Source organism: Lepidochelys olivacea (assembly GCF_965140295.1).
Source record: "Lepidochelys olivacea isolate rLepOli2 genome assembly, chromosome: 5".
Taxonomy (NCBI): Eukaryota; Metazoa; Chordata; order Testudines; family Cheloniidae; genus Lepidochelys; species Lepidochelys olivacea.
The window spans coordinates 87783597-87808914 of NC_140415.1; the positions used below are offsets into that span (position 1 = coordinate 87783597).

At 42.2% G+C, this 25318-nt stretch overlaps 1 protein-coding gene across 1 annotated transcript in view; it reads left to right on the forward strand.

The window, feature by feature from the left end:
* The window catches only part of CNTNAP4 (contactin associated protein family member 4), a 297285-nt gene that overhangs the window by 166774 nt on the left and 105193 nt on the right, over positions 1 to 25318 (forward strand). The window contains exon 4 of the mRNA XM_084627719.1: positions 8473 to 8620. Within this exon, the coding sequence (XP_084483845.1) occupies positions 8473 to 8620 (148 nt within the window). The remainder of the gene's footprint in view (positions 1 to 8472; positions 8621 to 25318) is intronic.

Sequence of the window (25318 nt, forward strand, 5' to 3'; positions counted from 1 at the left end):
ATGATCCTAAACATGAACATGACTAAATTTAGCTTTCAAACCACATATAAGTAATACAATGAGATGGCTGACAATAGGAGACTCAGGTGGGAGAATCTAAATAGATTTCAATCCTGAAGTATGGTGGTCACCATTCAAATCTTTTACATTTTATCTTTTGCCTACGTACAGGGAACATCTGGTTTATTCTTTAATACAAGTTAAGGGAGCAACATAAAAATTGTGGTTACATAACTACTTGCAAAGAGGTATTGCAAATATTTTAACCCTGAGAGTCAGGTGATATAGGTTTTATTCCTGGCTTTCTCCTTGACCTACTGTGTTACCTTTGGCAACTCATTTAACCAGCTGTGTCTCAGTTTCACCATCTGTGAAATGGAGATGATGATATTTACTATCATTTTTAAAATGCTTTAAAATCTATAGCTAAAAAGTGTTATATCAGAGCTAAGTATTTTGACTACATGTTATTTTCTGGCAACCTTATATTTAACAAAGTGATTCACACAGAACCTGTCTTTTTTATACTGGTGCAGTTTTCTAAATCCCCTGGTTAAAATTAGAGAAGAAATGTAGATTTGTTAATAAAATAAATGTACATGTAATTGGTGACTTTTTAATGGTCACCTCTGTCAACAAACAATGTGCAGATGAAGGATGAGAATTTGGATGCCATGAAAAGCAGTGCAATTGAGCAGTGAAGTTTTTGGCATGTCTTGTTAACTATTGTTTTTGTTTCAATTTTAAATATTTTGATGTGGTTTTTTTGTTTCTGATTTTTACCTGACTCATGCGCTAACACTTCTCAGGGGAGGAAAGGGTTAGAGTTTTTAGGACTTTGCGAAGAAGGGCATTTTAATTGGAGTCACTGTGTTTTGAGTCCCCTTTGCACATTTGTTCTCTTCTAAGGAATGGTATGGCCTTATATTGGGATCTTAATGCAATATTTGTCCATTTGAAAAACAACTTAGATTGTTTAAATAATGCCAATAAAACATGCATTTATGGTGCAGTATCTTTTAACCCGCATGGTCCTGAAGAACACATCAGTCAGTGCTTCAGTACACCAATATCTTACCCACAACATAAGAACATAAGAATGGCCATACTGGGTCAGACCAAAGGTCCATCCAGCCCAGTATCCTGTCTACCGACAGTGGCCAATGCCAGGTGCCCCAGAGGGAGTGAATTTAACAGAAAATAATCTAGTGATTTATCTCCTGCCATCCATCTCCAACCTCTGACAAACAGAGGCTAGAGACACCATTCCTTACCCATCCTGGCTAATAGCCATTAATGGACTTAACCTCCACGTTGCACACTGGAACCGACGTTACTGGAAAAAGGAATTTTGGATATGACCTTAGAATTATACCTTTTGTTTTCTAGAAAATGATCTTTGACTTCCATCTGGGCAGACAACAGAGATGGGCAGAAGGAACGTCCATCTGTGTTAACACTTTGCTGTAATCTTGCAGTGACTGCATTTCTACACTTATGCCACATTCTTTAAAAGATGCATATTTTGATTTATATTATAGCATCACCTTTTATTGAGGTTGCTCACATTTCCCATCATACAACCCAGTTTCCAATTGCTTGTAACTTTGTCAAACTTTGATCATTCAGGCTGAAATTTTTCAGGCCAGGAATTTGCCTCAGGAGGAAAATTGAAGGATTTTTCAGCCAAAACAGTTCAGCGGTTTCCAGGAACTAGGCAAGGATGAACTGTGTTATTTTGCCCGCATTAAAAAATTCTGGTGACCTTTATTTGAAAAGCTCTAGCATCCCCATGCTTTGGAAGATGGACTTAAAATTTGCCAGGGTGCTGGCCATTGTGTGAAGGGTGTGCTTTTAGCTGTCCCTATGGAAATCCACCAGAATTTGGCCAAGTTTATAAGACTTTGAAAAATTGCAGTTCACACATGTTCAGTAGATACTTCTTCAGTTTTAGAAGATTCTGTTCATGCTGGGCATGCTCTATCCCAGGTCTGAGTACAGCTTTGCATGCAGTTTTAGCCCTGGGCTGCAACAGGCCATTCTGGGTCTAGCTCCAGACAGCTGAACTGAGATCAGGGAGTCAGTCTTTCCTGTACTTTCAGTGAGACAACCCCCTCCAGGCCCAGGCAGTGTGGAGGTGACTTGGAGGGTAGGAGAGGGGAGTACATTGGGACAAGGAACCTGAGGTGTTGGACTGGTAAAGAGACTGAGGCAAGGAGATTGGTGGTTGGGAGACACTGAGATAGTATGAGCAGCCCAGGAAGGGAGGACAGAACTGGGAGCCAATGGAGAGGGGGAATATGAGCCAGGGTCAATGGCATACAGAAACATAGGATAAGAAACCAGGAATGGAGGAACCGGGATTAGCTGGACAAGGCGACTGGGAACAATAAATTGGGGTTAAAATGATAATGGTTCATAAGTTAGGAAATAACAGAATTGAGGCTGACATGTGCCATAGAAAAGCCCATGAGGAAATTAATAATTCTGTCTTCAGGAAAGCATTTGATAAGTCTGCAATAATAGGGCTTCATGCTGAAGAACAATGAAAAAACAAGATATTGAATAGCTGTTCATTCAATGAGCACTGTCCTTTCTGTGTACTGAATGATATAAGGGACCTGTGTGGGGGGAGGGAAATAGCATGTGATCACGTATTTAGAGATGGTCATAATCCATGTGAAGTGTGCAGAATTAAGGATGCACAGGAAACGTTAATTGTTGGATTTCCTAATTTTTGAGTGCTTGACTTTACAGGTTTAATAAAGCTCCTTTAAACTATTTTTTATTATACGTAGTATGAATGTTCATGGGGTGCAAGTGTGCTTGTAGTCAAAGCCAAAATTTGCAGGTTGTGAGGACTCTTCTGCCTGCTGATAGGCCCCAAACTAGACCAATGTAACAGAGAAATCCCACAATTAAACTAAGGACTGCGGGAAAGCCAACAGGTGAGGAAGAGCATACGGTTTCAGTGGAGACTTCCATTAGGGATGAATTCATTAACTGGGGCACTCGCTAACCTAATAAAGAGGATGGGAAAGAAGTTGGTAAATTACAGTTAGGAGCTAGTGAGGAATAGTCAAACAAAGTCCCATTTTAATAGAACATTTTAAGGCATGCAACTGAATGTTGACAAAATGTACAAGTGCTTATATCCAAATGTTAGAAGTCTAAATACTAAAATAGGTGAACTACAGTGCCTAGCATTAAATGAGGATATTGATACAGTAGACATTACGGAAACTTAGTGAATGAGGATAATCAATGGGACACTGTAATACCAGAGTAGGTTGCGCTGGTGGGGGAGTGGCACTATATATGAAAGAAAACATAGAATCAAATAAAGTAAAAAACTTAACTAAATCAAATTGTACCATAGAATCTTTATGGATAGAAACTGCATGCTTGAACAATAAGAGTATAGCAGTAGGTATATACTACTGACTACATGACCAGGACAACTATGGTGATAGTAAAATGCAGAGGGATGCAGAGAGAAAATTTATAGACACCGTAAATGGCTGCTTCTTGGAGCAGCTTGTCCTAGAACTCACAAGGGAAGAGGCAATTCTTGATTTAGTCCTAAGTGAAGCCAGTCCAAGAGGTGTATATAACTGAATCACTTGGTAATAGCAACCATAATGTAATTAAATTTAACATCCTTGTAAGGGGAAAAAAGCCAAAGAAACCCATCACAGTAGCATTTAACTTCAAAAAGGGGAACTCTCCAAAAATGAGCAAGCTAGTTAAATGGAAATTAAAAGGAACAGTCACAAGGGTGAAATGCCTTCAAACTTCCTAGAGGCTATTTTAAAACACCATGATGGAGGGTTAAACTTAAATGTATACTGCAAATGCCACCATGGCTTAACAGCAGAGTAAAAGATTGAAAGTCAAATCCTAGATAGGAAAATAGAAAGGAGCATAAACTCTGGCAAGTCAAGTGTAAAGTAAAATAAGTCAGGGCAAGAAAGAATTTGAAGAGCAACTAGCTAAGGATTTTTTTAAGTAGCAGGCTTCCTATGTCTGATGCAAACCGTCAGTGGGGCCACTGGCTGATCAACGCACTGACGGAGCACTAAAGGAAAAGAAGCTAAATGAATTTTTTGCATCCGTCTTCACTGCAGAGGACATGGGGGCAGATCCCCACACCTGAGCTATTCCTTCTAGGTGACAAATCATAGAATCAATCATAGAATGATAGAATATCAGGGTTGGAAGGGACCTCAGGAGGTCATCTAGTCCAACCCCCTGCTCAAAGCAGGACCAATCCCCAATTAAATCATCCCAGCCAGGGCTTTGTCAAGCCTGACCTTAAAAACTTCTAAGGAAGGAGATTCTACCACCTCCCTAGGTAACGCATTCCAGTGTTTCACCACCCTCCTAGTGAAAAAGTTTTTCCTAATATCCAACCTAAACCTCCCCCACTGCAACTTGAGACCATTACTCCTTGTCCTGCCCAAATCTGAGGAACTGTCCGAGATTGAGGTGTCAATAGAGGATTTTGGGAACAAATTGATAAATTAAACAATAAATCATCAGGACCAGATTGTATTCACTCAAGAGCTCTCAAGGAACTCATATATGAAATTGCAGAATTCCTAATTGTGGTTTGTAACCTATCACTTAATTCAGCTCCTGTATCTAATGACAAGATCAATGTATAAGTGACTTTTTTTAAAGGCTCTATAAGCTATCCTTGCAATTACAGACCAGTAAGCCTACTTTCAGTACCATGCCAATTGGTTGAAACTGTGCTAAAGAATGGAATTATCAGACATAGATGAAGACAATTTGTTGGGGAAAGTCAATATAGCTTTTGTAAAGGGAATTCTTTCAGGGTATCAAGCATGTAGACCAGGGTGATCCAGTGGATATAGTGTACTTAGACTATAGTCATCACCAAAGTCTCTTAAGCAAACTAAGCTCTCATGGGATAAGAGGGAAGATTCTCTCATGAATCAGTAACTGGTTAAAATATAGGAAACAAAGCGTAACAATAAATGCTCAGTTTTCAGAATAGAGAGAGGTAAATAGTGGGGTCCCCCAAGGATCTGTACTGTGACTTGTGCTGTTCAACATATTCATTAACGATCTGGAAAAGGGGAAGAGCAGTGAAGTGGATAAATTTGCAGATGATACAAAATGACTCGATATAGTTAAATCCAAAGCTGATTCTGGAGATTTACAACGGAATCTCACTAAACTGGGTGACTGGGCAACAAAATGGCAAAGGAAATTCAATGTAGATAAGTGCAAAGTTGGAAGAAAATAATCCAAGTTATACATACAAAATGATGGGGGTCTAAATTAGCTGTTACCATTCAGAGCTTGGAGTCATTGTGGATAGTTTTCTGAAACAGCCTTTCAATGTACAGTAGCAGTCAAAAGAACTAACAGAATGTTGGACGCCATTCAGGAAGTGATAGATAAGAAGATAGAAAATATTATAATGCTACTATATAAATCCCATGGTATTCCCACACCTTGAATAGTACAATGGATTGCCCCATTTCAAAAAAAGATAGAATTGGAAAAGATGCAGAAAAGGGCAACAAAATGATTTAGGAAATGTAACAGCTTCCATTTGAGAAGTGATTAAAAAGCCTGGGTCTTTTCAGCTTAGAAGAGAAATGACAAAGGGGGGAATCTATAAAATCATGAATGGAATGGAGACAGTGAATAAGGAAGTGTTATTTACCCCTTTACATAACACAAGAGTCAGAGTTCCCTCAATTAAATTAATAGGCAGCAGATTTAAAAGAAACATAAGGAAGTACTTCTTCACACAATGTAGTCAACCTGTGGAACTCGTTGCCATGGAATGTCGTTAAGGCCAAAAGTATACATGAGTTCAACAACAAAAACATTCAGGTAAGTTTCTGGAGCATAGTTACATCAATGGAACTTGATGTAAAAAGGTGGTTGGGGACATACAACCCCACACACTAGGTGTCCCTAACCCTCCAACTGTCAAAAGCTGGAACTGTATCTAACATTCATCATCAACAACAGAAGATGAATCATGCAGAATTTCCCTGTTCTGTTCATTCCCTCTAAAGCAACTAGCACTAGCTACTGTCAGGGACAGGATATGGGGCTAGAAGGACTGTTGGTCTGATCCAGTATGGCCATTCTTATGTTCTTGTATAATCAGTTAAACACATGAGTAAAGTGACACACTTGCTTAAATATTTGGAAAACTGGATTGTAAAACAGAAATTGTATCCCACAACTGAATCAAGAATATTGTCATCATGTTGAGCATGACAACTTCCTTAAAAAGACTTCCATTTATTTCCATAGGCTTCCTATCAGGCTCTAGCAGTTATAGACCAATAAAGAGAAACAGGCTGAGTGCAGAAGTTAATTTCTGTTCTCTCTCTTCAAACTGAAAAGTGCTCACAACAGGCCAGGATAGTATTTTTAATCTTTTAAATGCTTAACATCAAGCAGTTCTAGAAGTACATGTAATACTTGACTCAACTGATATACTTTAGAATTTGTTCTTTCCAGGTAAAAGCATTGTAAAACTGCTGGAAAATCTTATTTTCAAAACTGACCATTTAGAGTGTTGTAAAGGAGAATATGTTCCACTTTTAGATTATTTTTTTAGAAACCTAATTTTAAATTAAGAGCACATGGCTCAAGTATCTCCTGTAACAAATCAGACATTTACATACTTTATCCAAAACTTAACAACCCATCTTTGCTGGGTGCATGCCTTCCAGAAACGATCTTAGAAAAAATTGAAATCTCAATGGAACACTTAATTTGCACATAGCACTTAAACTTCTGGGGCTCGGGTTCTGGTTCAGTCAACAAACTAATTGGCACATTCAATAGCAGTTACATCTGACTACAAATATGATTTGAAGGGACAAGAATTTAGGAAGGGTCTCATACTGAAAATAGTGGCAGTTCTCCTGTGTTGTAGAATGTTTCTGCCTTCTACTGTGAGAGTGAGATTATAAAGCATGAAGCTGCAAATGGTGTAGATATTTAAAGTTGCTGACTCTCATTACTTATTACCGACTTAATAGGTTAGCTCTAATGAGCCTGTTCACTAGCTGTTTCTTCATACTCAATGTTCTGAGCTAACAATTAATTTGAAATTCCACTAGGATGAGGGAGGGAAAGCGGGAAGCTTTATCTTTATGTAGGGAGACTCATGATGAATTGCCACCACTTCAAAAGAAAGATGGGGTGAGAAGTGTAACCCAGAATGTTCCTTTTTAAAATCTCATTTTGCGGTCACAACAAATCCGTGGCATACGGTGATAGCAAATGTCTCCTAGGCAATCAAAACATAATGGAAACGGAGATGTACTGATCATTCAAATTTAAGATGTTCCTGTGGTCCTCATATGGAAATGTATCCTATTTGCTATGCTTCAGTTAACCAACATATTTCACGGATAGAAATCTCTGTCTAAACACAGAAACCCAAAATTTATCTTTTTTGAATATTTTGCTGCATGTTTTTGTATCACAAACCTCAATGATAAAAAAAAATGAAACTAAGCATCCACTACTGAAAACTAACTTTATTGTTTTGGTTTTTAAAATACCTAAGTTTGTAGTATTTAGTAGAGGAGATGTTTCACTTATTTTCTTTCATTAACTAAAGCAATGGTACAGCTTGCAAGAAATAAAATAAAATTATTATTGTGGCCAATACAAATTTTTTAAAAAACTGTTTTCTCCCTTTACCTATTAAATACAGTACAAGCGCAGATTTAATACAACATTGCTATATTTAAATTCTTATTATAAAAAGGTTTCAGAGTAGCAGCCATGTTAGTCTGTATTCGCAAAAAGAAAAGGCGTAGTTGTGGCACCTTAGAGACTAACAGATTTATTTGTTAGTCTCTAAGGTGCCACAAGTACTCCCCTTTTCTTATTACAAAAAGGTGTCTCCAGTAGAGGGCAACCTAGAGTCCTATTCGCATGATGAGCTTTCTCTCTAGAAACAGTAATGGGTTTTACTACAGTTCACAGCCAAAGTACAACAAGGTATTGGATTTTAAACTCCCTTTGAGGAAGAGAAGAGCATAATAATAACTTATCCATGATATCTCAGGGAATTTTAGACGGCATAATACCCTGACACATAGGGATATAACAACATAGAGTTCTTAGGGCATTTAAACAAAACAAAACAAAAAACCACAACAGTTTCACTTACTTAAACTGTGAAAGATTGAAGACACTCAAATGAGCATGATATAAATTGTTGGATGGATAGATACATTACTAAGTTTTTGATTCTGAAAACACGTAAGCATCTGAGTGAGTTTGCTCATGTGAGTATTTCCATGGAATTCAATGGGGCTACCCACATAAGTAAATTTACTCACATCCATAAGTGTTTGTAGGGTAAGGCCCTAAAATGAAAAGTAGGCCAATAATGCTTCTGTTTACTTTTATATGCAGTGTGGGTATTGTTGATCCTTTTTTATTTTCTTCTAGGCTTTTTCAGGAAACACAAATGCAGACAGTGTTGTGCACAATAAGCTTCAACATTCCATCAACGCAAGATTTCTCCGTTTTGTCCCCTTGGACTGGAATCCCAATGGTAGAATTGGAATGCGTATTGAGGTATACGGCTGCACATATAGTAAGTATTTGCTTAATTGTCTGAATGAAATGGCTATCAATCATTGCCTTTGTTTACCTAAATTGCAAATGGAAGTAGATTTGTCAGCTTAATTACCTGAATATTAAAATCAATAATATTTTATGCATAGATATTATCTATTTCTGCATCATCTAGCAATGTTTTCCTTACTATCCAGCTCTTTACATCCTAAGCTCAATTGTATCAAGTAGATGGATGCTAGTTCACTGCAAACTCCTATTTGCTACTGTTACATACTTCCCTCATAAATGTAGCTCTCTCTTCAGAAGGAAAAATATCCACTGCTTGGGACTCATAAGGCCCCTAGGAGATTATTGATCTTGGCTACACAGAAAGCATTTTCTCTTCAGAAATTTTGAACTCTCCCATAAATCAATAATACTTCAAGGTCATTGTTTATATTAAGGGTACATTTATAAATAGTTTGTGCAGCATTATTATGTGATGAATAGATGTTACAAGCATGTTTCAGATATCAGTAGTATGTGTTATAGTTGGTTATAAGCCACCTGCTGGACTCTGTAACTCTTCCATGACTTTGTCTTCCCTTAGTTGTTTGTGTTACTTTTCTCCACTGGTTCTCCTTCTTTGTCTCTGGCTCTTTCTTCAGTGGGTCTTGTGACAGGTTGTCCTTTTTTCTCTCCCACTGTTCATGAGCAAACCTCAGGACTCTATCCCTGCCAGCATCCTCTTCTCATTTTAAGTTCCATTTAACCTAAAACCAAGTAGTCACCTCGACAAAATATACATTTGAAATATTTTGTTACTTATCAAGATGAAATCAACATTTAGATGGAAATTTTCCAGTTCTGCTGACAATTTCTAATTGGCCAGCATCTCAAAATAGGTAGAAATTTAGTTGAATTCCACGTCACGTAACTATGGCACTGTTCTGGTATTAAAAGAGTTTTTTCTTATGGGCTGAGAGAAGGGAGAAGTGTAAATAGTGTGTAAAATGGCAATATATAACTTCTTTCGTGGTCTCTGTAGGGTTGCCTCAAGGCGTCTTAGGGTATGTCTACACTACGAAATTAGGTCGAATTTATAGAAGTCGGTTTTTTTGAAATCGGTTTTATATATTCGAGTGTGTGTGTCCCCACAGAAAATGCTCTAAGTGCATTAAGTGCATTAACTCGGCGGAGCGCTTCCACAGTACCGAGGCAAGCGTCGACTTCCGGAGCGTTGCACTGTGGGTAGCTATCCCACAGTTCCCGCAGTCTCCGCTGCCCATTGGAATTCTGGGTTGATATCCCAATGCCTGATGGGGCTAAAACATTGTTGCGGGTGGTTCTGGGTACATATCGTCAGGACCCCGTTCCCACCCTCCCTCCCCCCGTGAAAGCAAGGGCAGACAATCATTTCGCGCCTTTTTTGTCTGCTGCCAGCCAAAGATGTAAAGGATAGATGGAGTGGGTCAGAACAAGAAATAGACCAGATTTGTTTTGTACTCATTTTCCTCCTCCCCTGTCTAGATCACACTGCAGTCAGTCACAGAGAAGGCGCAGCGAGGTTAATCTAGCCATGTATCAATCAGAGGCCAGACCAACCTGCTTGTTCCAATAACAACGATAACTTTGGTGCACCATTTCTTATTGGAACCCTCCGTGCAGTCCTGCCTGAAATACTCCTTGATGTACAGGCACACCCTTTGTTGATTTTAGCTCCCTGAAGCCAACCCTGTAAGCGGTGTCGTCAGTCGCCCCTCCCTCCGTCAGAGCAATGGCAGACAATCGTTCCGCGCCTTTTTTCTGTGCGGACGCCATACCAAGGCAAGCATGGAGGCCGCTGAGCTCATTTTGGCAATTAGGAGCACATCAACCACCACACGCATTATCCAGCAGTATATGCAGCACCAGAACATGGCAACGCGATACCGGGCGAGGAGGCAACGTCAGCGCGGTCCCGTGAGTGATCAGGACATGGACACAGATTTCTCTGAAAGCATGGGCCCTGCCAATGCATGCATCATGGTGCTAATGGGGCAGGTTCATGCTGTGGAACGCCGATTCTGGGCTCGGGAAACAAGCACAGACTGGTGGGACCACATAGTGTTGCAGGTCTGGGACGATTCCCAGTGGCTGCGAAACTTTCGCATGCGTAAGGGCACTTTCATGGAACTTTGTGACTTGCTTTCCCCTGCCCTGAAGCGCATGAATACCAGGATGAGAGCAGCCCTCACAGTTGAGAAGCGAGTGGCGATAGCCCTGTGGAAGCTTGCAACGCCAGACAGCTACCGGTCAGTTGGGAATCAATTTGGAGTGGGCAAATCTACTGTGGGGGCTGCTGTGATGCAAGTAGCTCACGCAATCAAAGATCTGCTGATATCAAGGGTAGTGACCCTGGGAAATGTGCAGGTCATAGTGGATGGCTTTGCTGCAATGGGATTCCCTAACTGTGGTGGGGCTATAGACGGAACCCATATCCCTATCTTGGCACCAGAGCACCAAGCCGGCGAGTACATAAACCGCAAGGGGTACTTTTCGATAGTGCTGCAAGCTCTGGTGGATCACAAGGGACGTTTCACCAACATCAACGTGGGATGGCTGGGAAAGGTGCATGACGCTCGCATCTTCAGGAACTCTGGTCTGTTTCAAAAGCTGCAGGAAGGGACTTTCTTCCCAGACCAGAAAATAACTGTTGGGGATGTTGAAATGCCTATATGTATCCTTGGGGACCCAGCCTACCCCTTAATGCCATGGCTCATGAAGCCGTACACAGGCAGCCTGGACAGTGGTCAGGAGCTGTTCAACTACAGGCTGAGCAAGTGCAGAATGGTGGTAGAATGTGCATTTGGACGTTTAAAGGCACGCTGGCGCAGTTTACTGACTCGCTTAGACCTCAGCGAAACCAATATTCCCACTGTTATTACTGCTTGCTGTGTGCTCCACAATATCTGTGAGAGTAAGGGGGAGACGTTTATGGCGGGGTGGGAGGTTGAGGCAAATCGCCTAGCTGCTGGTTACGCGCAGCCAGACACCAGGGCGGTTAGAAGAGCTCAGGAGGGCGCGGTACGCATCAGAGAAGCTTTGAAAACCAGTTTCATGACTGGCCAGGCTACAGTGTGAAAGTTCTGTTTGTTTCTCCTTGATGAAACCCCCCGCCCCTTGGTTCACTCTACTTCCCTGTAAGCTAACCACCCTCCCCTCCTCCCTTTAATCACCGCTTGCAGAGGCAATAAAGTCATTGCTGCTTCACAGTCATGCATTCGTTATTCATTCATCACACAAATAGGGAGATGACTACCAAGGTATCCCAGGATGGGTGGTGGAGGAGGGAAGGAAAATGCCACACAGCACTTTAAGCACAGCACTTTAAAAGTTTACAACTTTAAAATTTATTGAATGACAGCCTTCTTTTTTTTGGGCAATCCTCTGTTGTGGAGTGGCTGGTTGGCTGGAGGCCCCCCCACCGCGTTCTTGGGCGTCTGGGTGTGGAGGCTATGGAACTTGGGGAGGAGGGCGGTTGGTTACAGAGGGGCAGCAGTGGCAGTCTGTGCTCCAGCTGCCTTTGCTGCAGCTCAACCATACACTGGAGCATTCTGGTTTGGTCCTGCAGCAGCCTCAGCATTGAATCCTGCCTCCTCTCATCACGCTGCCACCACATTTGAGCTTCAGCCCTGTCTTCAGCCCGCCACTTACTCTCTTCAGCCCTCCACCTCTCCTCCCGGTCATTTTGTGCTTTCCTGCACTCTGACATTATTTGCCTCCACGCATTCGTCTGTGCTCTGTCAGTGTGGGAGGACAGCATGAGCTCGGAGAACATTTCATCGCGAGTGCGTTTTTTTTTCTTTCTAAGCTTCACTAGCCTCTGGGAAGGAGAAGATCCTGTGATCATTGAAACACATCCAGCTGGTGGAGAAAAAAAAAGGGACAGCGGTATTTAAAAAGACACATTTTATAAAACAGTCGCTACACTCTTTCAGGGTAAACCTTGCTGTTAACATTACATACATAGCACATGTGCTTTCGTTACAAGGTCGCATTTTGCCTCCTCCCACCGCGTGACTACCCCCTCAACCTTCCCCCCTCTCTGTGGCTAACAGCGGCGAACATTTCTGTTCAGCCACAGGCAAACAGCCCAGCAGGAATGGGCTATACTGAGTGTCCCTGAAGAAAAGCACCCTATTTCAACCAGGTGACCATGAATTATATCTCACTCTCCTGAGGATAACACAGAGAGAGAAAGAACGGATTTTGGTTGAATGCCAGCAAACATACACTGCAATGCTTTGTTCTACAGTTATTCCCGAGTATGTGTTACTGGCCTGGAGTGATAAAGTGTCCTACCATGAAGGACGCAATAAGGCTGCCCTCCCCAGAAACCTTTTGCAAAGGCTTTAGGACTACATCTAGGAGAACCGCAAATGCCAGGGCAAAGTAATCCTTTCACATGCTTGCTTTTAAACCATGTATAGCATTTTAAAAGGTACACTCACCAGAGGTCCCTTCTCCGCCTGCTGGGTCCAGGAGGCAGCCTTGGGTGGGTTTGGGGGGTACTGGCTCCAGGTCTAGGGTGAGAAACAGTTCCTGGCTGTCGGGAAAACCGGTTTCTCCGCTTGCTTGCTGTGAGCTATCTACAACCTCCTCCTCATCATCATCTTCTTCGTCCCCAAAACCTGCTTCCGTATTGCCTCCATCTCCATTGAAGGAGTCAAACAACACGGCTGGGGTAGTGGTGGCTGAACCCCCTAAAATGGCATGCAACTCATCATAGAAGCGGCATGTTTGGGGCTCTGACCCAGAGCGGCTGTTCGCCTCTCTGGTTTTCTGGTAGGCTTGCCTCAGCTCCTTCAGTTTCACGCGGCACTGCTTCGGGTCCCTGTTATGGCCTCTGTCCTTCATGCCCTGGGAGATTTTGACAAAGGTTTTGGCATTTCGAAAACTGGAACGGAGTTCTGATAGCACGGATTCCTCTCCCCAAACAGCGATCAGATCCCGTACCTCCCGTTTGGTCCATGCTGGAGCTCTTTTGCGATTCTGGGACTCCATCATGGTCACCTGTGCTGATGAGCTCTGCATGGTCACCTGCAGCTTGCCACGCTGGCCAAACAGGAAATGAGATTCAAAAGTTCGCGGTTCTTTTCCTGTCTACCTGGCCAGTGCATCTGAGTTGAGAGTGCTGTCCAGAGCGGTCAGAATGGAGCACTCTGGGATAGCTCCCGGAGGCCAATACCATCGAATTGTGTCCACAGTACCCCAAATTCGAGCTGGGAATGTCGATTTAAGCGCTAATCCACTTGTCAGGGGTGGAGTAAGGAAATCGATTTTAAGAGCCCTTTAAGTCGAAATAAAGGGCTTCACTGTGTGGACGGGTGCAGGTTTAAATCGATTTAACGTTGCTAAATTCGACCTAAAGTCCTAGTGTAGACCAGGGCTTAGTTCTTTCTTATATCCTTTCTAAATGGTTCTTGAGCTTTGAACACCTTGCTACAGCTAATAGATTAAGAATGTCAAAATGATTTTCAAAACATAAAGCCTAGATTCCTAAATAGTGACATCAAAATGGTTATGAAGGAATGGTAAAGGTTAACTTTAATAAATTAAATCCAAACACCCTGTCCTGCTTTTTAACCAGAATGTGAATGTATGATGCACAAAGTGTGATTTCTAGGCTGATTGCTAAGACCTTTACACATGCTATTAGATAGTATTATCAGTGTATAAACGTAGTTGTAGAAACAGTGAAAAGATGCAGCAGGAAACTTCAGTCATTAGTGTTGTGGTTCATCAACAATTTTCTTTTCATATGACTAGTGAATTGAGATTCAGTTTGTTATATACTACTGCCTTTTAACAGCATTTATTAGGTGAGAGATGCCAGTCACTTTGTTGAATTTATCCTTCCAATGCATTTAGATGCTACGGTGATGGATGTTGTTATAAACCTGAAGAGAATAAAAAAAAAGGTTTTTTAACTATATTTAACTATATTATAAAGTACAAAAGAAATACTTAATATTGCTTTAGGAACTCCTGTAAGAAACTAAGTTTGTTTAAGTTTTACTCACTGTGTGAGATTATTTTCAGAGTAGCAGCCGTGTTAGTCTGTATCCGCAAAAAGAACAGGAGTACTTGTGGTACCTTAGAGACTAACAAATTTATTAGAGCATAACCTTTCGTGAGCTACAGCTCATTTCATCTGATGCATAGGATGGAACATATAGTAAGAATATATATATATATACACACACACACACATACAGAGAAGGTAGAAGTTGCCATACAAACTGTAAGAGGCTAAAAGAAAAAAGAAAAGGAGTACTTGTGGCACCTTAGAGACTAACCAATTTATTTGAGCATAAGCTTTTGTGAGCTACAGCTCACTAAGATGAGCTATTATCAGCAGGAGAAAAAAAACTTTTGTAGTGATAATCAGAGGGGCATTGGTGGCAGATATCACATTGGTAGATGTGCAGGTGAACAATCCCCTGATGGCATGGCTAATATGATTAGGTCCTATGATGGTGTCACTTGAATAAATATGTGGATAGAGGTGGCATCAGGCTTTGTTACAAGATTATTGTGTGATTTGTGCTAGAAGTATCTCATAATTACTGGGATTAACAATAATTATACTCTCAGCATGTGTTTCCCCTCTATTTTTCCATAGTTCCTTTTCACTCTTTTTTCTTACTTTTTAGTTGGGGACTTTCTTATTGTCCCTTTGTCCCTATGAGGTTGGAAAGAGCATGCAAAATATTTTTTAGCAAAACTCCAAAGAAGTTTAAAATTCTCAAAACAAAACCCAGAAACAATTATTAAAAGCAGTAAGAAATGAATTCCAAAATCAAAGGACAAAAGGATTGTACACATAACAATGTATTCAAATAAACTCAAGATTTTTCAAATTACCTAAAATGGATACAATCTCTGGAAAGCAAAACTGGGGTGAAACCATGATTCATAGCTATAGAAATCACAGGCAACATCAAAGCAGGGTTTAGCAAGAATTTTGCCCAGCATTTAAGAGGGAAATTATAAATAGTGACTACAATATAATGCAATATAATTTAGGGGAAATAACTCTAATGAGCTAGTTAAATTAGTACAGTTCCAAGAAAGATAAACGACTCCCAAGAAAATCCTAATCGAAAATCAAGATCTCCAAATTTCCACATGAGAACTCATACACAGCACAGTTCAAAATTATTAATACAAAATTCAGTAAGATCACTAAGAACAGTGTGAAATAGTGGACATATATCACAAGAGCAATGAAAAAAAAGAACACTTACACTGATGGATGCCAAAACTGCCAAAGGAATCTCTTTTTTTAAAACTGCTGCAAAATCTTTTGTCTCCAACAACAAAGTGGGGTAGAATCATGAAGCTTGGCTGAATAATCCCAGTCAAGCTGGCAAAGAGTGTAATGGGCTATTCTGGACATAGTTTATTTGAGTGGGGAGGGGACATGATGAATAGTAACTGATGAGACGTGTACCTTACGTACAGGATGCTCATTCTGACCAGCGGGCTATGGTAGCATCATGTCAAGAGACTAAAGGGCAGGGACTCGATCCCTAGGTACAGGGAGGTCACACTGCCCAAATTACTAAAATGCCCCCAATCCTCCATGTATATCAATGAGGGAGACAACCTCAATTACAGGGAGGTCACACAGGTTAATGCAGCAAAGGCCTCAATATGTCCCATAAAAGAGAGAAAATCATTACATGCACCCTAATTACAGGGTTGTCATGCTGACTGGACTGCCAACAGAGACCTGAGCCCTCATTACAGGGAGGTCTCACTGCTCAGGGTTCCAAAGAGTCTAATATCCCCCATAAACCGTGGCCACGTGACTTACACCCTCATTACAGGGGAGTCCCTTTCACTAGGCAGCCACAAGAGCATAATATCAAGAGGCCAAAAGAGCTGATCTGAACCCTCATTACAGGGTGGTCAAACAGCTCAAAGATATGTCCCCCACCTAAGCAAGAGTATGGCAACTCTTATCCTAATAACGGAGGAGTCACTTGGACTAGCTGAACAAAAGAGAGTAACTGCAACAGACAAAAGGGGAGAGACCTGATTACAGGGTGGTCACATGGGCCATGGAATGAAACTGGCTCTAAAGCCCCCATCATCAAAAGAGGTGCGACCTATACCCTAGTTACAGGGGGGATCACACCAGCTAGACTACCAACGGACCACAAAGCCAACAGGGCAAGAGGGTGGAGACCGAACCCAAATTACAAGCCAGTCACAGTACCAATGGCACAAAGATAGCCTTTCTAAACTAGAGGGATTCAACATGCACCTGAATTACAGGACTGTCCATTGAAGGTCCATTAATATTAGCTGGCTACAGGGGTCTAATACCAAGAATCTGAAGGACAGAGATGTTACCCTGAATTACAGGGAGGCCACACAGCTCAAGGTACCAAAGGCCTCGATCTGTCCCATAAAAGAGAGAGAGGCTCATGACATGAACCCTCGTTACAGGGTTGTCAAATTGACTAGACTGCCAACAGGGCATAATGCCAAAAGGGCAAGAGGGCAGAGACCTTACCCTGAATTACAGGGAGGTCACACTGCTCAGGGTTCCAAGGAGCTCAACATCCCCGTAAGCAACAGGACCGTGACTTGAACCCTAACTGCTTTCTTTCCTCCTATTTGCTTGCTGTTTCTTCAAGGCTTCCTTCTTCTTGTCCATTTCTCTTCCTTGGAGGCCCTGGAAACAGAGAGAGTGAGAGAGATTAAGATAGCCTTAGGACAGGGCTCAGCAGACTCCATGTCCCCAACTCAAACTGGGCACAAACTGTTGAGGGAGCCTTGTTTTCCCTGAGTCTGTGGACAGCCTGCAATTCTAGCTCCAAGAGAGTTCCACACTGTCGTCATACTCTTCACTAGGATTTCAACGCCTCCTAAGCCTCCCCCGGGTGATCACACTACCAAATAAATCCTATTTCTTAAAATAAAATATAAAAACCTAAAAAATATAAGAATTAATGTTGTAATAGGGCCTACAGGGCTCAGGCTTGTAAAATATTTAGCTTAGCCAAATTAGGCTTTAGGATTTAGGATAAATAAGCTAAGAAAATTTAGGATAACTAAATTAATAAACCTGCTGACTTTGTATCTATGTTAATGATATGCTGATGTTTTGAAAATATCGGTAAATGTTGAATAATAATGTCAATGAAAGATCGGTAGACACCACAAGATGACTGTTGATAGCTGGGGTGAAATGTTAGACTTTCTTATCTGTTACCATGGTGATAATGTGATAAAAATATTTCACAAGGAGGGTGGTGAAGCACTGGAATGGGTTACGTACTGAGGTAGTAGAATCTCCATCCTTAGAGGTTTTTAAGGCCTGGCTTGACAAAGCCCTGGCTAGGATGATTTAGTTGGGGTTGGTCCTGCTTTGAGCAGGGGGTTGAACTAGATGACCTCCTGAGGTCTCTTCCAAACCTAATCTTCTATGATTCTATGAAATGTTAATAAGTAAAAGGAAAATAACAAAGGAAAAATAGGGCACCCCAAAAGTAGTGAGGTGTAAGTGTTCAAATAAGAAAAAGGAGTTGAACCCCAGTTGGTGTAAGCATAACACATTACAACATCTGTATCCTGGCCTGCATGCTGTGGTGGGGGAGACCCCATAATGACAACCACTGGTGGTGCTGATGATGGTGAGGATGATGACAAACACTTGAGGTTTTTTCTGCAAGGCATGCTGTGTATAATGCAAATACTATGTGTACTGTATTGCTTTTGCTCTCTCTCCTTTAACAGATTGCAGTGTGTGTATTTTTGTTTGGTTTGCTAATAAAAATAAATATTGTAGAAAGATCACTATAGTCTGTTGTGCACTGTGGGTAGGGATAAGATTATGTCATGGAGGTCACAGAATTCACAGATTCCGTGACTTTCAGAGACCTACGTGACATTTTCCACTTGAGCCTCCAGGCAGCGGTGCCAGAGCTGTCAGCTGGTGGGGGCCCTGAAGCTTGGAGCCACCATAGGCAGCAGGGAAACCAGGAGCTCTCAGGCACCATGGGCATAGGGTTGCCAGGTGTCTGGTTTTCAACCAGAACACCTGGTCAAAAAGGGACCCTGGCAGCTCCGGTCAGCACTGCTGACTGGGCCATTAGAAGAACAGTTGGCAGCTAACGCAGGGTCCCTCCCATGGCTCCGCGTGACTCCTGGAACCAGCGGCATGTTCCCCCTGCAGCTCCTACACATAGGGGCAGCCAGGGGGCTCCGTACTCTGCTCCTGCCTCTAGCAGAGGTTCTGCAGCTCCCATTCGCCGGGAACCGCGGCCAATGGGAATTGTGGGGGTGGCTCCTGCAGATGGGGCAGCATGCAGAGGATTTGGGAGCCGGAGGGGGGGAAATACCACTGCTTGTGGGAGCTGCTGAGGTAAGCACTGCCCGGAGCCTGCACCCCTGAGTCCCGCCCATGCCCCGACCCCTTTCCCAGCCCTGATCCCCACCCTGTCCTCCAAACCCCTCGGTCTCAACCTGGAGCACCCTCCTGCACCCCAAACCCCTCATCCCCAGCCCCACACCAGAGCCCACACCCCAAGCTGGAGCCCTCACACTGCCCTATGCCCCTGCCACAGCCCTGATCCCCCTCCTGCCTTCTAAGCCCCTCGGTCCCAGTCCAGAGCACCCTCCTACACCCCAAACCGCTCATCCCAGCCCCACCCCAGAGTCTGCACTCCCAGCCAGAGACCTCACCCCCATACCCCAACCCTCTGCCTAGCCAGGAGCCCCCTCCCACACTCTGAACCCCTCAGCCACAGCCTGGACTCCCTCCTGAACCCCAAAGCCCTCATCCAAAGCCCACACTCCCAGCCAGAGCACTCACACCCCCCACACCGCAACCCCTGCCCTAGTCTGGAGCACCCTCCTGCACCCATAACCCCTCATTTCTGGGCCCACCCCAGAGCCTGTTCCCCCACACACGCGCTGCAACCTCCTGCCCCAGCTCAAAGCCCCCTCCTACACTATGAAACCCTCAGCCCCAGCATGAAGCCCCCTCCTACACCCCAAATCCCTCATCCCTGGCCCCAGCCCAGAGCCCGTACCCTCTCCCACACCTCAACCTCCTGCCTCAGCCTGAAGCCCCCTCCCATACTCTGAATCCCTCACCCCACAGCCTGAAGCCCCCTTTATTACCCAGGGTTTTCAGAACCCCCAACAAGGGCAACTTAACTATTTTACTTCAGCCGGTGTGTCAAGGTTCCTCCCCCACTCTGAACTCTAGGGTACAGATGTGGGGACCTGCATGAAAACCTCCTAAGCTTACTTTTACCAGCTTAGGTTAAAACTTCCCCAAGGTACAAATTAATTTTATCCTTTGTCCTTGGAATATCCACTGCCACCACCAAACTCTAACTGGGTTTACTTGGAAACGTAGTTTGGATACTTCTTTCCCCCCAAAATCCTTCCAACCTTTGCACCCCACTTCCTGGGGAAGGTTTGGTAAAAATCCTCACCAATTTGCATAGGTGACCACAGACCCAAACCCTTGGATCTGAGAACAATGAAAAAGCATTCGGTTTTCTTACGAGAAGACTTTTAATAGAAATAGAAGTAAAGGAATCACCCCTGTAAAATCAGGATGGTAGATGCCTTACAGGGTAATTAGATTCAAAACATAGAGAATCCCTCTAGGCAAAACCTTAAGTTACAAAAAAGACACACAGACAGAAATAGTCATTCTATTCAGCACAGTTCTTTTCTCAGCCATTTAAAGAAATCATAATCTAACGCATACCTAGCTAGATTACTTACCAAAAGTTCTAAGACTCCATTCCTGGTCTATCCCCGGCAAAAGCAGCCTACCGACAGCCACAGACCCTTTGTTTCTCTCCCTCCTCCCAGCTTCTGAAAGTATCTTGTCTCCTCATTGGTCATTTTGGTCAGGTGCCAGCGAGGTTACCTTTAGCTTCTTAACCCTTTACAGGTGAGAGGATTTTTCCTCTGGCCAGGAGGGATTTTAAAGGGGTTTACCCTTCCCTTTATATTTATGACATGGTGTAAGCAATAAATTAACAGGAACTACAGCACTTCCATCTGATAAGATTTATGGAAGGCAGTGTGCTTTATTTAAAACTGAAGTTTATTAGATTTAAGCTCCCACAAACATAAGCAATAGGTTTAGAACATCCCAGATATTTACCTAATATCTGGAAAGATATTGACTAATTAACAGCAGGTTTGCTGTGGCCAGTTGGAGAAAGGATATTGGGAAAAATGGATTTTTTTAAATGGCTTCAGAGGAGTGCTTTAAAGTACATTTTATTAGCTATTTTTTATAATTAATTTTTATAAAATACATAGGTTATAATGGCCCCTCTGGTATTATTATTTTTTAAAATTTTTAATATTTTTTAATATTAGAGGCATTTAGACTAAAGGTTTTTTAACCATTAAGGTTTTTAGTTTTAATTGTTTACTTGTTTGTCCCCTCCTCCCATTCTGATTAGCAGAAACTGCAAGCTAGATCTAACCTTGCTTCTGAAAGCCTGTCTCCAAATTAACCATTAACTATGTGGTGTTTTATTTTATTAATTTAGGGTGGCTGAATGCACATAATGTGGTTGCAATTAGTTTGATCACATTCTGGGGTATACATGCCCCTCAAATCCAGGGCAACACCTCCTGCACCCCAAGCCTCTCATCCCTGGCACTACCTCAGAGTCCACACCCCCAGCCCAACCCCTCACCCCTCCCACACCCCAACCCCCGAGCCAGCCTGGTGAAAATGAGCGAGTGAGTGAGGGTGGGGAGAGCGAGCAACAGAGGGAGGGGTGATGGAGTGGGGCAGGGGGCAGGGCAAGGGTGTTCGGTTTTGTGAGAGTAGAAAGTTGGCAACACTAGGCAGGCAGCGGGAGGACCCAGAGCTCCCAACCATCAGCCCTGGAGCTCCGAGGTACTGCGGGCAGTGGGGGAATCCAGAGCTCCCAGCTGCTACAGGCACCAGGAGCTCCCAGCCCCTGGGACAGTGGAGACCCGGAGCCATCAGCCAGCTCAGGGGGCAGGGACCCCAGAGCTCTGAGTCACTGGGGCTGCAGCGGGGGCCACAGAGCTGTCAGCCACGACAGTGGATCCAGAACTATCAGCCACCATGGTGGCAGTTGCTGGACCCCACCACTTCCCACATCAGGGCTTGGGCTGTCTTCCCTCACCATCGGGGTTCGGGCTTCAGTCCTCCCCCTGAGAATCCCCTTCCCATTATTTTTAGTAAAAGTCACAGACAGATCACGGACTTCCGTGAATTTTTGTTTATTGCCAGTGACCTGTCCTTGACTTTTACTAAAAATAATGGGAAGGGGATTCTCAGGGGGAGGACTGAAGCCCGAACCCCGATGGTGAGGGAAGACAGCCCAAGCCCTGATGTGGGAAGTGGTGGGGTCCAGCAACTGCCACCATGGTGGCTGATAGTTCTGGATCCACTGTCGTGGATTAACAAAATCTTAACTTTAACTACGGGGTTCCCCCTTCTGTTGATAACCTCACTACAGTAGTTAATCGTGGGGCTGAACTCTTACAGATGAAAGTAGGTGAGAACACTCACCTTGGAGTGGGTAATTAGTTAAAGTAATCCTTAACTATAGATAAGGCTACAGTGTCTGGTGTAAAATGAAGTAGCAGCTCCAAGCTGGGAGTTGACAATTAGATTCAATTTCTGGCTCTGCCACTGACTCACTTTGTTACCTTGGACATATCTATTCGCTTCTCTGTGCCTCAATTTACATGTCCATAAGTCTGTTTTAATACTGCTATCCTGCTTAACAGGGATATTATTAGGCTTAAATGATTAATTGGTCGTCCCACAGAATTGCAAAACATTGTTATATATTATTTGATATTTTGTTGATTTTAATGTCTAGTTTAGAATTATTGCTCTGTTTCTTAAACCTAAATTTATTTTGAGTGAAATTACCTTTTTTATATGGTGTGTGTGTGTGTGTGTATTGCAATTAACTTTCAGCCTTATGGGCAAGTAGTTATTGGAACATAAGAGTCGCACACACAATATGTTTGGCGTTGAAACTTCACTTTATAAATTTAAATAAATATAATAAATTTGAAACGTTATTAATATAAATAAGTTCTAATCAAGTATTAACACACCCTCTCCCAACTCAGGAAAAACAGGAGCAATGGGTAAATTACAAGGAACCAGGCAGCATTTGTGTTCCTATACTCTGAAAGATGGGAGAAGACATTAAAAAGAAAAACAACTGGCGGGATTTTTTTTTAATCAGAGACACAGTTACCTTAAAGAAAAAGAAAAGCTCAGTCTTGACATGAAAAACAAGATTTATCCACTGTGGTTGGGATTTTCCACTTCTTCTGTCATTTTAACACTGCTGTACAATCCTTGCTTTTAACATATGAATGCAATAGCTCGAATACCATTTTTAAAATGACAATCTAAAGCATTTTTAAAATAGTTTATAAGTAACATACTTGGTATTTACACAATATATGATGGTATGATGTGGGGTAGAGTTTTACTCGTGCTCATTTGGGATCAGCTATACCCACCTGACTATTGCAATGGCATCATTAATCAGAATTAATGCAACTGTCTCAAACTCATGACAATAAATCTTTTACATCAATCCTTATAATCACATATTCTCTTTCTGTATGCAGCAAAGTGCTGAACACCTCCACCTTCTATAGATTCTGAAATAATGCCCAAAATAGTGATTCCTCAGTCATTAAATTACATTGTACATTCCCCAGTTACAGCCTTATGTTAATTCTCCATTCCCTTGTTATAGTTCCATTCCCACTCTGGAAATTATATATATCATATTATGCAACATTCAATGTTAACATATACTCTTTTTCATAGAATATTTACTTCTCAATTAGAGTTATATTTTCCCAAATACTACAACCACATGAAATCTGGAGTGATTCTGTTGAACTCAGTGGAGTTACTCTACATTTACACCAATGTATTTAAGAGTAGGATTTGGCCCATCACCATTAAACATTGCAGATATATGTAGGTAATAAAAATAGTATGCTACCATTTGCCATTTTGGATATCACTCTGATGGTTCCTGGGTAAAGGGATGTGACTTATTCATTTTTTGGTCAGTACTGCTAGCTAATAACTGAGTTACAGGATGTTGTTTTGTCTTGACACTCTGGAGACATGTATAACCTTCCACGGTAGCAACTCATTCAAGATGGACTGTTGCATTAATAAGTGAAAACCATAGGCTAGATCCTCCAGTGGTATAAATCAGTGTAGATCCATTTAAATCACTCTTTCAACCCTCACTGGCATGATTTCTACCTCCTATAGCAATTGTGATTTATACAGCAAACGGAGGGAGTATGGTAATATGGGTGCTTTATCCACAGATATGCAGACAATATCCCTGATTTGAAGAGCTAACCGTCTAAAAAGGATTAAATCTGTCCCTGCTGGGAGGGCCAATATAGGATCTATACACCACTTAAGTCTCACGTTAGCCCTAGAAGTGGAATTTAGGTGTGGCATAAGGCTTGTGCTGGCCCTCTACAGATGAGCAAATGTCACCTATGATGCTCAATATAATTGTTCTTCATCTCCTCTTTTCAGAGGTACTCCAAAGCCTGAGAGCACATGCAGCTCACAACATGAAACCACAGAATATTTAGTTGTTGAATTCTGTAGCATGGACACTTACGCTTCTATGCAAAAAAAAAAAAATCACTTTCACTTATTTAAAGAGAACATCAGAAAGGTCCCCAGATTATGTTAGTAAGAAAAGTCTACTGATTAATCATGTTTCTATGTCTGTAGGTATGTGTGGGGAAGTGGGAGTAGTAGTTTCTTTTGTAAGGTCTCACATCTTTCTCTTCCATGCAGTATAATGCTGTTCCAGGTACATGAAATCAAAAGCCACCCGTTGCATGCATTTTTGCACAGCAATAGGTTTAATTTTGCTTGAAAAAATTGCCGTAGCCCAGCTGATCCCCCTCTACAATTTCTACACTGGATTTCAGAGAAGGCCAGACACCCCTAAGTATGTCTTCCATGTAATCATATGCAACAGCAATGATATTTTGGGGAAAACATATACTGTATCATAGCTAGCACTAATTCTGAATTGTCTGGTATATTATCTGTCATCCAAGTGACAGCTCCCAAGTACTGATAGCTAGTATCCTCGATCTCTCTCACGCTGTGGTGGCTTCAGCTTATCAGTGAAATGAAGTAAATGATCTCCAGAAAAGATATCCATATAAGTAAGGCAGTTGTTGTCAGTTTTCCACACAGCATGTTTTAGAGTGTAAGTTCTTTTGGACAGGGACTGTCATTTTCTCTACAGTGCCCAGTACAAAGGAGCCCTGACCTGCTTGGCCTCTAATGCACTGCTTCAATACAAATAGCAATAATAAGTTTTGAAATTATATATTAATAATAAGAGTCCCCCCGTAGTATTGTGCTCCATGTTCTGTTTTTTTTTTCCTGCTGCCTCTGTGAAGTTTCTCCATTTCATCCTCCTTAAGTGTAACTGGCATTTTTTTTTCTTTCTCAGCTGCAGATGAATACTCTTCCCCAGATATATTGACCTCAACTGCATCATGCTGTGGTTGGGCAACACATCCTCTATATTTACAAAAAATAATGGCTCTCAGCCCCTGGCTGCTTGTTCTTTCTATTCAAAGGGTGCAAATTAGACAGATACATCTCTGCAGCAGTTTCCTG